The 13,366-nt window shown below is 41.8% G+C and overlaps 1 protein-coding gene across 2 annotated transcripts in view; it reads left to right on the forward strand.

The window, feature by feature from the left end:
• Nucleotides 1-13,366, forward strand: part of Snx1 (sorting nexin 1) — a 36,457-nt gene that overhangs the window by 718 nt on the left and 22,373 nt on the right. For both annotated transcript variants that reach the window (XM_041679719.1, XM_041679720.1), the window contains exon 2: nucleotides 12,590-12,701. In XM_041679719.1, coding sequence (XP_041535653.1) covers nucleotides 12,590-12,701 — 112 coding nt within the window. The remainder of the gene's footprint in view (nucleotides 1-12,589; nucleotides 12,702-13,366) is intronic.

The raw sequence follows: 13,366 nt of genomic DNA on the forward strand, positions 1-13,366 counted from the left end.
AGCACTTCCTGGTCATTACCAAAAGCCCATTCTAGATCCTCGTTTAGGAAAGTTAGGTTGTGACTCCTTTGATCTCTCGAAGAATCAGAATCGAAGAATCGGGCCAAACGCCGTTTGAGACTGCCAGATAAATTTCTCTGCGCAGACCAGAAATCTTTGTTTCTGGTTTAAAAAAAAAAAAAAGATGCTTTAAAGTGCTTTGAAACAGATCTGTGCATGTGACGGGGGAGAACGTCTCCCATAATAAACATCCAGGTCTCAAATGGGAGCTAGCTGCTGGCAAAACAAACAAAACTCCCTAACCTTTCTATGTGGAATGTCATGAGTTAACAGTATTCGGAGAGATGTTTTGGGCTATTTTATGAGAACACTGACTCATACCACTTGGTACAGTTAGTTCCAGCTTATAATCGTCTTCAGTACTGAGTCTATGCATTTTTCTTTCTGTTTTGGTTTTTGTTTCTCAGTATCTGAGTTAAACAACTTTAAATTCTGTATACAGCCTGTATCTGAAAACTTTGAGGTGCTCCTTATATCAGAAAAAGTTTAGATTTTGTAGGCATTTCTTCCATGACCATAGCTAGAATTTTACTGTGTTGAGAAATTGAGGGCCTTAATCCCGACTCATAAAGTGCTTTCTAGTGCTAACATAACAGCAAACTGTCTAATGATGCCTGAAACTCTGAGGAAGAATAACTTGCTGCTAATGTAGTCTTTGTTTCTGTTTTCAGTATCTTTACATAGTTAATCTCTCATGAATCTTGGAGAACAACTACTGGGCTGAAACTGAAACAGGTGCTAAGCAGCTATTTCTAGAGTTTTCTAGGTCTCTCAAGTGAAGTTCAGGAGACTGTGGTTTCATTGAGCTCATCCAGGTAGTTGATAGAGGCGTAATACCTCTTTTCTAAAGACTAGAAATCTCTTGCCCCCCCCCAAAAAAAATGAGAGAAGGAAGGTCAGATTGACTTTGCTCTACCACCAAAAGCAGGTGCTGGGGTCAAACCTAAGTCTTTCAAATGCTGGACAAACATTCTACCTCTGAACTATGTCCTCATTATCTTTAGATTTGACCCAGAATACTAATCTTCAGGAAACTAAGGCTTCACTAAACTATTTTATTAAGCAGCCATTTATTATAAATTATATTTTAATAAATGCTTTAGTTGTGAGCCAAAGGATGTAGACATCACAGCACTTCTGCACAGTTATAGTTAAGGAAAAACACTGAAAAATAAGGAAATTAAGTTGGACCTATTGACACAAGCCAATAATCTCAGCTACTCTGGAGCTAAGGCAGGGCCTGTCACAAATTCAAGGTCAGCCTGGGTACAGAGAAGATAAAAAGGCTTTGAAGTCTGACATTCATTAATCTAGGCTGTGCTTCTTACTGTTTTAACTTTGGTTTTCATTTGTTGTTATTTGAGGCAGGTTCTTATGCAGCCAAGGCTGTTGTGAACTCCCAATCAAACCTCTTGCCTCCATCTCTGAATGGTATGATAGGCGTGCTCCGCCAAGCTCAGTGTTGCTAGCTTAACTTTGGACGAAGTGTGCTGTAAACTACATTTCTTCAATTCCTAACAAAAAGGAAACGTAAGTGTCTGGGTACGGTGAAATCGCAACACTTGGGAGACTGAGGCAGGAAGACCAAGAGGCCACCTTGTACTTTATGGAACATTGTCTCGGGAGACTAAATAAATAAATAGGAGCCTGCGCATCCTGAGGAATGGACAGGGTAAGAGGGATGTAGTAGAATCACACACACACACACACACACACACACACACACTCATGCACATGTCAACAGGAAGGTGCTGTAGTTACTAGTAGTGTTATGATGTGAAGTACCCGGAACAGTTGTTTCTACACAATAAATATTTAAAGAACCTTAATTATTTTAGAGAGCTTGGGCTGTATTAGTTAATCCTAAAATGATTAACAGTTTATCAGAATCAAAGCTAACTAATAAGATTGATTTGATCAGTTAAAAGTCATCAGCATAGGCCCTTGACGACTTCAGTTGCTTTCTAGTGTTTTAAGTTAATCTGTGTGTGTGCCTGTTTGTGTGTGTGTGTGTGTGTGTGTGTGAGAGAGAGAGAGAGAGAGAGAGAGAAGAGAGGAGGCTTGCTTGAACCTGGTGTCTTAAGCATTCTACCATCTAGTTACATTCCCCAGCCCAAGTTAATCTCCCTATTATGATTTGTTAACATTTTAGAGGCAAAGAATAGGCATTAAATAATTGGGAAGCTGAGGATGTAACAGTTAAAACTCATTCATGGTATGCATGTAATTTTCTGGACAGCTGTAGTTGCTAATCATCCCATCTGCTCTCTGTTACACCCAGGAAGTCATGTCACTACAGTAATAAAAATGGGATTTTTAATCAAAAGATAGGTCCACGAGGTACATCTCAAAATATATAAAAGCCATTCATTTGAGTAAGAAAGCCTGAAATCAAAAGAATCATGGAAACAAATCTAAAGTCATTAATTAAAAGCCTGAAATTATATCCAAATCTTTGATGTGAAATTGAATCAGAATAATTGTTTAGTTGAAGTTTTCTTCTAGAATAGGGTTTCTATCTCAGTAAAGCAAAGGACTGAATTAGAGCCATTGGCATTTCTAAGTTCTTGACATTGTGTTCAAAAGATGTAAAGTGCACACAGGTTTTTACAATGCCTCACGTGACTTACTGCACACTGTAAGTAAAGGTTCCACAGAACCAGACCCCGTTGTCCTCCCAAGTCCTATCTGCTTGTGTCCTCAGCAGCATGTCAGGGCCACAGTTGATTACTCCAGGCATAAAGGGGAGAACTATGGTGGTTTTTCTTATGCTGAGAGGAAGGAAGAAAATAAAGAGACATGAAATCACTGCCTCCGATTTTGGCCAAAACTGGCAACTGTCTTATTTTGTGATATGTCAAGCCAAACTGGGAATTTTTTCCTCTTTGCTCTCATTTGGGAACTATACCCTTTCAATTAGAGAAAGGTATGAGAAAATAACATGGATAAAGAAGGAATACAAGGGACCAGAAAAGTCATATGCTGAATAATTTGTCTTTGATTAGTCTAATATTACTTACAGAGCCGTGTGAAAATGCTACATGCCTATAGTCCCAGATCTTGGGAGGCTAAGGCTAGAAGGTCACAAAGTCAAGGCCAGACTATGCTACATAGCAGACCCTATCTTAAAACAAAAACATTAAGACTTCTGGTATTTAAGATTAACGAGAGAATATAATTTACCTTTATTGGTGTTTAAAAGTCTTGGATAGTAGACCAGCGAGATAAAGGTGCTTGCTGCCAGCCCTGACAACCTGAGTTTGATCCTTGACACCTGAAAGTTGTCCTCTGACCTCCTCCACATTTTGTGTTGTGATGCATGTTTGTGTGTGCACACACACAAATTAATGTCATTTAATTTTTTTAATTAAAAAAAAAACTCTTGGGGGCTGGAGAAATGGCTCAGCGGTTAAGAGCACTGCCTGCTCTTCCAAAGGTCCTGAGTTCAATTCCCAGCAACCATATGGTGGCTTACAACCATCTGTAATGAGGTCTGGTGCCCTCTTCTGGCCTGCAGGCATACAAGCAGACAAAATACTGTATAAATAATAGATAAATAAATATTTAAAAAAAAAAAACTCTTGTATAGTAGCGTCTCCTGGTTGACAGAATTAACGTTTAAACAAGAAAGGACATGGACTTCTTAGAATCCAGCCCTAAATCTGTGATTAGTTCATATATTCTAGGGTGTGGATATATGCTTAACAAAGATTGTAGTAAAAGCTAATGAAGTTTATCTTTTTTTTTTTTTTTTTTTTTTTTTTTTTTGGTTTTTCGAGACAGGGTTTCTCTGTAGCTTTGGAGCCTGTCCTAGAAATTGCTCTATTAACCAGGCTAGCCTTGAACTCACAGAGATCCTCCTGTCTCTTCCAAGTGCTGGGATTAAAGGCATGTGCCACCACCACCTGGCAGTCTATCATATTTTTAATTTGGTTTAAGTATATTCACTTAGGTGCCAAACAGATCTTCATGTTTTCATTGGGCAAATCCATAGCCATCCAACAATACCCACTCCCCTTTCTTTTCTCATCTTGTTTCTATGAGCATCATTCTAACTATGTAAGACTGTCCCCTGTTGAGCCAGGGTCTCACTGTACTACTCGGGCTAGTCCATACTGGTAGGCTCATCTGACCAGGCTGATCCTGTGCTTCAGCCTCTTCAGTAACTGGGACTGCAGGCATGCGTTACTGTGACTAGCACAGTTTTTATGAACTTGGTGGCTACTTTTTTTATTTTTGAGAAAGGTCCCATGTAGTAGCCCAGACTGACCTCCTGTAGTTGAGGATAACCTTGAACTTCTGATCCTTCTGTCTCCACCTCTGACTGTTGTGGATGCCTCACATGAGTATAATCCTAGAAGTTTGTTTGGTTTGGGGGCCAGGGTCCATGACATCCAGAGTGTCCTCACATCTGCCTGCTGTGGCCTCCTAGTTCTGGGATTACAGGCGCGCACCACTGTGCTCAACAGTATGTGTCTTTTTGTGCAGGCTCATTTTGCTAAGTAGAATATCCTCAAGGTTTACCTGTGCTGTGGCCTATATCAGGACTTCATCTTAAGGGTAAATAATATTCCATTGTATATCTTTTCTTTCCACTCATTCGTATGCCATTAGCCACTGGCTTGCTTTTACATTTCGGCTATCATGAAATGTACTTCTGAACAAGAGTGTGCAAACATAAAGCTCCTCTCTTAGTTCCTTTAGATCTATTCCTAGTAGTGGGGTTGCTAGATCAAATGATGACTCTATTTTTACTTATACCATTTAACAATCCCATCTCATCTCTTTTTCAACCTTGAGCGCATGTAGAATAACTTCATTCTGTCTGGACAGAATTTGGTGATTTTATTTTTTAAAAAATGAGAAGAGTGGTGATTTACCTGGTCAGTGTTTTAATTCTGTATTCTGTGAAACATGCATAATGGTTGTTCCCAGAGGTTTAGCCTGTCTTCAGTAAGATTCAATAAATTTTGAGTATGTATGAGTGAGTTCCTGTGGTGGAGAGAGGCATGTGTATGCATGCGCATGTGTGCTGTGTGTGTGAGGCCAGAGGTCAAAATCATGCATTGATCCTCAGGAATCATCCGTCTTGTATTTTGAAACAGAGTTCTCATGGCTGGAGAGATGGTTCAACAGTTAAGAGCACTGGCTGCTCTTCCAAAGAACCCCAGTTCAATTCCCAGCACCCACTTGGGACTTCACAACCATCTGTAACTCCAGTTCCAGGGGATCTGGCACCCTCACACAGACATATATGCAGAAAAAATCCCAATATACTTAAAAAGTAAATACATCTTAAAAAGAAAAACAGTTTCTCACTGGGACATGGGATTTGCTGGCTAGACTAGTGACCCTAGGGATCTACCTGCCTTCCCTGCACGGGACTGGGAATACCGTCGTGCGGCCATGCCCAGCTCTTGGGGGGACGGCATAGGACTATGCTGACCTAGTAGTAACTAACTTATCTCCTTAGTTACTACCTACTGTAACTACAGTAAGTTACTGACTAATTTATCTCCTTAGTCCCTTCAGTAAATTTCTTTTACTTTTAAAGGAGTTACTTACTTTCTGTGTGTATTTATGTCTCAGTGAGTGTGCATGTGTGTGGTGGGAGGTTCATGACATGCCTGACTTTTACATGGGTGTGGCAATTGAACCTGGTTCTCGTGTTTCAGTGATAGACACTTTACCAACTGAGGCACCTCTTCAGCTCTTCAGTAGATTTCTTGACACAAACCCTACTCTGGTTTTTCTTTAAAATGGTTGTAATGGGGGGGGGGGTCAGATGGCAGCTTTCTAGTTAATTCCCTTTTGCACCATGTGGGTTCAGGGAATCAGACTTGGGTTTGTGAGATTTATGTGACTAGTGCTTTTACTCACTGAGCAGTACCCCCACCCCACTTTGCTAGTTTTAACAAGATTTCTGATTGTGAATCCTTGTATTTTTTAGGCAGGATCCTGACGCTGCCACTGCTATGTGAACCAGGCTAGCTTCTAACTCGTGGAGGTCCACATGCCTGCCTCCCTAAGGCTGAGACTAATGGCTAGCACCGCACCCTGCAATAAGTACTTTTAAACAAAGGTGTATTGTTTTGTTTAGTTAAGTGGAACTCCTACTAGTAAATAGTTAAAGGTGGACATGCTGGCCTGCTTACTCAGGGGTTAGAGATAGGAGGATAAAAACTTCAAGGCCAGCCGGGCGGTGGTGGCGCACGCCTTTAATCCCAGCACTCGGGAGGCAGAGGCAGGCGAATCTCTGTGAGTTCGAGACCAGCCTGGTCTACAAGAGCTAGTTCCAGGACAGGCTCCAAAACCTCAGAGAAACCCTGTCTCGAAAAACCAAAAAAAAAAAAAAAAAAAAAACTTCAAGGCCAGCAGGACTGTGTGAGACCCTGTCTCAGAAACCAAAAGAAAAATTTCTTTTAGGGAGTAGAATCTTGTACAGACACATTGCTTCAAACTATGGTTAGATCTGGTTTGAAGTTCAGAAGTTGAAGGTCAGGCATGGTGGCTCATGTCTTTAGTCTCAACACTTGGGAGGCAGAGGCAGACAGATCTTGAGGCCAGCCTGATCTACAGAGTCAGGACAACCAGAGCTACACAGTGAAACCCTGTCTTGAAAAAAAAAAAGTATATGTCATTGGATTGTTTTGGCAGTTTACCTAGTTTTCAACATTGTAGAGGAAGTAGAAAGTACTCGAGGGGGAAAGAGAGAATCTCAAAATAACTAAAAAAAAAACCCAACCTATGCTGGGAGGTGATGACATGTGCCTTAAATTCCAGCTTTGGGGATGCAGAAGCAGGCAGATCTCTGAGTTCAAGGCCAGCCTGGTCTACAGAGCGAATTCCAGGACAAACCAGGGCTCCATAGAGTAACCCTGCTTGGGGGTGGAGGAGGCGGTGGAGAACCCAACCTAAATTTTACCTAAAATTGCCACCAGACTTCTGGTTTCTGAAAGAGCCTGCCTGTCTCCTTACTTGGTGTCAGGCTGGCTCTAATGACTTGGCTATTGGCAGTTGGTAAGGGTTGGGAATGGAGAAAGGGAAAAAGAAGAACTCTCTAATTTCCCTCAGAGCTTGGTCCTCAGAACCTCTGAGCACTTTCACGTAACTTGTGGCATGAGTAGATCGTGAGTAGTTGCTGCAGAGAGTAGCCACAAGCACCTCATCTCCAGAAAAATCCTGTTGCTCAACTGTTTTCTACCTCAGGCTGTGCTGAGTCAGTCGACCAGCTGGACATCTTCACTGGCTTCAGGACAGATTAATCTGGGTTTGCCTTTTCCATGACGGAGCTAATCCACTCTTTAGTGTTCTGTCCTCCTGAAGTTTTCCCCACCAAAAGTGAGAAAAAGGAGTTAGAGCAAGAGTGGAGCCATGTCTTGAGCTCTGTTTGAGCTGACAACAGACTGTGTGCTTTTTTACTCCGAGATGGCCAACTGCCTTGCTGGTGCTCTTCCTTGAATAGCAAAGTGGTCAGCTTTGGGCTCCTTTTCTCTACCCCTCCAGAATACCTTTCCCCTTCATTTGATCTTCCCTCTACCTCACAAGTCTATCACTTTTTTGTGTGGTATGGACTCATTGTGTAGACCCACTCTCAAAACAAAATATTTTAATACATAAAATAAAATATGTAAGTTTACAAAGGAAACCACTTGTATTAGTAGCATGCACTGCTTTGTTTTTGAAACAGGATCTCACTAAATAGCTCACACTGGTCTTGAACTCAAGGCAGTCCTCCTGCCTCAGCCCCTCAAATGCTGAGTGTGTAATCATGAAACACCATACCTAGCTTAGACTATCCTTTTTCAAGTGATGGGGGTGTTGAGACAGGGTTACCTTTTGTTTCTTTGTTTGTCTGTTTTTCGAGACAGGGTTTTTCTGTAGCTTTGGAGCCTGTCCTGAAACTAGCTCTTGTAGACCAGGCTAGCCTTGAACTCACAGAGATCCAAGTGCCTATGCCTCATGAGTGCTAGGATTAAAAGCAAGTATATCATTTTTTATAATAAAATCTAGAAATATATATAACTATCACAATTTTTAAATAAAGATAAGCACAAGTGATACTTCGGTATTTGTAGTGGTTACATCAAACAGATACCTACTGTTGGGCTGTGATTCACTGGTGACGTGCTTGCCCAGCACAGGTAAGATTCTGAGTTCTATTTCTAGCACTTCAAAACAGAGCATAAATACCTAATGTCTATTAGTTATTGTCTCAAGTGCTGTCGTTACAATATGCCTTCCTGTATGATCAAAGAAAATGGTGCTTTTTGGCCAGAGGTAAGGGAAATTGAAATTGTAATTTTCCTCTCCAAATTCAGAGACCAGCCCTTGAATTCTGTGGCTCATGAGGTTCAAGGTGTATGGGGAGGGGGGGTTGCCAAAGCTATGAGAGAAAGTAATACTGTGAAATATTTAAATTAACCATTTATTTACCCAGTTTGTAGAGTAAGATGCACACAGAATCCAACCGATGCAGAATGTTCATTTTCCCAAGTACAAATATTAAATGTTGAACATGATTCTGGGAGAAGAGTCATCAGCAGATATTTACCTTCTAAAATTGTCCCCTAATACCTTCAGAAAGGGAAGCAGCCCCACTGACATCTTGATTTTTGCCTGACGTATGATGTGTGGACTTTGGGAGGACTAGAGAATGATGAGATTGCACCATTACACTGTTGGATTTGTGATAGTTTACTACTAGCGAGCAACTAATATACTAACACCGCCGCATTTGTTTCTCCTTAATAGAGGTGGCAAAGGGGGCAGTATTATTTCATGCCAGGCACTTCTAGAGTCGCTGGTAAAGACTCCCCTACCTGCTGTGTAGATGTGGCACCTGGAACTGACTCTTCCCTCATTTGCCTTATTAAAGCAGCGTGGTTGCGGTTTCCTTAACTCCTTAGCCTTACTCAGTTATACTCGTTTTCTCTTTAAAAAATACTCAGCCTGGCGTGATAGTGCATGTCTTAAATCTCAGGAGGCAGAGACAGGAGGATCTCTGTGAGTTCGAGGCCAATCTGATCCACAAAGTGAATTCCAGGACAGTTAGGGCTGTTACACAGAGAAACCCTGCCTCAAAAAAAAAGAAAAGAAAAGAAACAAATGTTTTGTTGGTTTTTTTTTTTTTTGAGACAGGGTTTCTCTGTGGCTTTGGAGCCTGTCCTGGAACTCGCTCTGTAGACCAGGCTGGTCTCGAACTCACAGAGATCCGCCTGCCTCTGCCTCCCGAGTGCTGGGATTAAAGGCGTGCGCCACCATCGCCCGGCAAACAAATGTTAAAAATAAGTACTCTAGGGGCTGGAGAGATGGCTCAGAGGTTAAGAGCATTGCCTGCTCTTCCAAAGGTCCTGAGTTCAATTCCCAGCAACCACATGGTGGCTCACAACCATCTGTAATGGGGTCTGGTGCCCTCTTCTGGCCTGCAGGCATATGCACAGACAGAATATTGTATACATAATTAATAAATAAATATTTAAAAAAAATAAGTACTCTAACCATCCAAAAGCCATGTTACCATAGCATTTACTTTGGAGTGGGCCTTTTAGTACAATTCTGGTTTTTTTAATGCAGTTACTTATAATATTTATGTGTATGCGCACACATGTGTATTCATACCACTGCAAACATATGGAGGTCATAGGACAACTTTCAGGAATCAAGTGTCTCCTTCCACCATGTAAATCTCAGGGATTGAACTTGTGTTGTCGGCTTAGTGGCAGCACCTTTACCTGCTGAGCCTCTTTCCAGCCCCAGTTGAGAGTTTTGACAGACCCTATTGGGATTTCTTTTTTTTTTTTTTTTTTTTGCAGGGTGAGGTTGAATGTTTATTCAGGGGGTTATGGAGGAGGAAGGGTGAAGGGGGGGGGGGACAGAGAGAGAGGGAGAGAAAGAGAGAGAGAGAAGAGGAGAAAGAGACAGAGAAGGGGGGAAGAGAGAAGTGGGGAGAGAGGCAGAAACAAAGCTGCCTCTCCGAGAGGAAGATGGAAAAGAGCCCTATTGGGATTTCTTAAATGTAATTTTTGTCCTATGTGGAGCAAAGAGCAGTTAGGCAACAAGGGGAAGAATCACAACTGCTAACTTCAAGGGAAGTTGCCCAGAATCCCGGCAGTGGTTTCAGTGCAGACTGGTGGCGTCAGCTCTGAGGAGCCCACACCTGCCTTCTGTACTAAGAAAATCACTCTTGGGACTGGAGAGATGGCTGCACAGTTAAGAACACAGCTGCTCCTCCAGAGGACCTGGGTTCACTTCCCAGCACCCACAAGGCAGCTCACCGCTGCCTGTAACTCTAGTTCCAGTGGATCCAACTCCCTCAAACACAAATGTATATAAATTTTCAAAAAAGAGAAACAAAAAATAAAGTTTATGCACTGAAAATTAAAGTTTATAAAGAAAAGAAAACCACACTGATGGCTTGTGCCTAAGAGTTTGAGGTGGATAATTGTTAGAGATTACCCATTGGTCTTAACAAGCGTGCCCTCTTCCTGCACAATTTTTCTAGCACAGTTTAGATAGCATTAGCCCACCGTGCTCTTACTGCAATAAGCAGAAGCTTTCCGACAGACTGATCAGTGGAGCCACCTGCTATAATTAACAGCCAAAAGGAGTCAGCAGGTGTGGCTATCTGAGCTAGGAACCCTCTCTGCTAACAAAAGAGAATGCTGCTCTCATGTAAAAAGGACAAGGGGAGATAGGCAGGATAGTTTCTTGACTCTATTTACTACAAGACACTATTTTCATTGGCTGCCTAGAAATGCTTCCTCTTTCAAACTGATAGGTAGCTGTAACGCATTAACAAGGAGCCAGAGTGTTTTTGAAACAGGCTCTGAGTAGTTCAGTGTGGCCTTGAACTTGCTGCCCTGCGTTACCAGGATTGCTTACTAAAAAGTCTTACAAGTATGCTTTATAAAAAGCATTAGAATTGGCTCTGCATTCAGTGTACTGTGTGTGTCTCTTCATTCTCCAAAAATGAATTTATATTGGAATTTTACTTGTTCAAAACTAGCTTTCTTAAAACATGCAAAAAACTTTTTTTTCTTTTCTTTTGGTTTTTCAATACAAGGTTTCGCTGTAGCTTTGGAGTCTGTCCTGGAACTAGCTCTGTAGACCAGGCTGGCCTCGAAATCATGGAGATCTGCCTGCCTCTACCTCCTGAGTACTGGGATTAAAGGCGTGTGCACCACCACTGCCCGGCTCTCCAGGCTTTCTATCTGAAGACGCTGGTCCCAGTGGGAAAGAAGTGGAATCAGGTGGCTTCTGAGAGCATGGGGAGTGAAAGTGTAGGAAGGAAGTGGTTGTATAGGGAGGGTGGCCAAGCAGTGTTTGAGGCAGGAAGTGTTAATTTTGTTTTCATTTTGCTTCTTTGTTTTCTCAGAAGTAATTCAGTTTTGTTCGCTAGATTTGGGAGCAGCTAGAGGAGGGACCACTGTCTCTGACAGATGAGGATACTGTCTGAGCATCTACCGCTGAACCTCATTAACACAGCAGCCCCCATAAAAGCATTATTAGCTAATACAAATCAAATGCAACTAAAATGTTCTGTTCTGGAAAGGGAAATGCCCAATATGAAGAGGAAGCTGTTTGCATGACAAACTCAGGGAGTATCCCAAAAGAGCTGTCATTTTACTTTGTTCTGTGGGTCTAAAAAAGGCCTGTCCAAGGGACAGACTCCCTCAGATTCGTTAAGGGAATGCTTTAGGGAAGGTTCCTTTCGTCAGGTCTTTTAACTGACTTGGCCTTAGGGCCTGACTTCAAAGCCCTGCAGTAGCACAAGCTGTGTGCTTCTGTGCTGTACAATCCAGCTTTGTTCCTGCTGGTACCGGCCTGGGGATCCTCCCTACCCTTGTTTGTGACTCTGCACTGACCAACTGTGTTTTCACTGTGTGACCATTAGGCCAAGCATGACTGGTCTTATTTTTCAGCCTACCATGGAATATGGCTAAAATTTCTGTCCATGTGAGTTCCAGATTTAAACAACAACAACAACAACAAAACCTGAACTGTATTTCTGAGCAGCATTAGATAGAAAGTGTTATGTCTTCCTAGGTCTGTCAGGTGGGTTGGGAATGTCTAAGCTTCAGTTAACAATTTAGCCAATACCTCAAAGGAAGCCTAGAACCAGAGCTTGGATTTGGAGTTCCAATGTGGTGTGCTGGTCACTAGAATATACCCTGTCAGCATTTGAAATGAAAAGTCATCAGCTAAGAAACAGAAATGCATTGGGGCAGATTTAAGAAATTATCTGTGTGTATCCATATCTATGTTGGTATCTTGTGGCTTGGGTATCATATTCCAGCAAGATTACAGTTATAAAAATTAATCCTAAACCGTGTGAACTTAGCCCTGAGGCCACCTGAGCAGCAGCAGTCTCAACTCTAGCAATGATTTGCCGATTACTGAGCTGGCTAACTAGCCAGCCTGTCTTCTTAACACCTGTGGGAGCAGAGGGACACTACATTCACTTTCTAGGTATGCTGAGTTGGTTTTTAATGGTTCTATCTTATTCGGAGTATCTCTTTGTTTTCAGAGTCAGCCCCAGTCTCCAAAGAAAACCACATCCCTTTTTCCTATCAAAAATGGTTCCAAAGAAAATGGGATCCATGAGGAACAAGACCAAGAGCCACAGGATCTCTTTGCAGGCAAGTAGAGACTCAGAGTTTAAGTACCTTCTAGTCACCTTTATTAAATTATAAATTATTAAAGTCAAAACCACCATACATATGCATAAGTTGAAAAGCTTCAGCCCAACCCAGTACAATGGAGGTCTATGTCTGTGATCCCAACTCTTGGAAACTGAAGGCAGGAAGATCAGGAGTCCGAGGTCATCCAAAAAACTACAACAAAATCTCTAAACAAATAAAACAAATCCTTTAAAAAAAAAAAAGCCAGGCAGTGGTAGTGTGCACATTTAATGTCAGCACTTGGGAAGCAGAGATAGATGGTTCTCAGTGAGTTCAAGGCCAGCCTAGTCTACAGAGCAAGTTCCAGGACTGTTACACAGAGAAACCCTGTCTTGAAAAACCAAAAAAAAAAATAAAGAAAGAAAAAAGAAAAGAAAGAACATGAGCTAAATTATTAAATGTTAGAAATGTGGTCAGGGGAATTATAGAAATACTGTATCAGCTGGGCAGTAGTGGCACACACCTTTAATATCAGCGCTTGGGAGGCAGAGGCAGGTGGGTCTCTTTGAGTTCAAGCCCAGCCTGGTCTACAGAGTGAGTTCTAGGACAGTCTCCAAAGCTACAGAAAAATCCTGTCTTGAAAAATCAAAAAGCAAATTAAAGATTTCTCTCCCTTTTCTCTC

Source organism: Microtus oregoni, unplaced genomic scaffold (assembly GCF_018167655.1).
Source record: "Microtus oregoni isolate MIOR12 unplaced genomic scaffold, Mior012 000032F_ref0000030, whole genome shotgun sequence".
NCBI lineage: Eukaryota > Metazoa > Chordata > Mammalia > Rodentia > Cricetidae > Microtus > Microtus oregoni.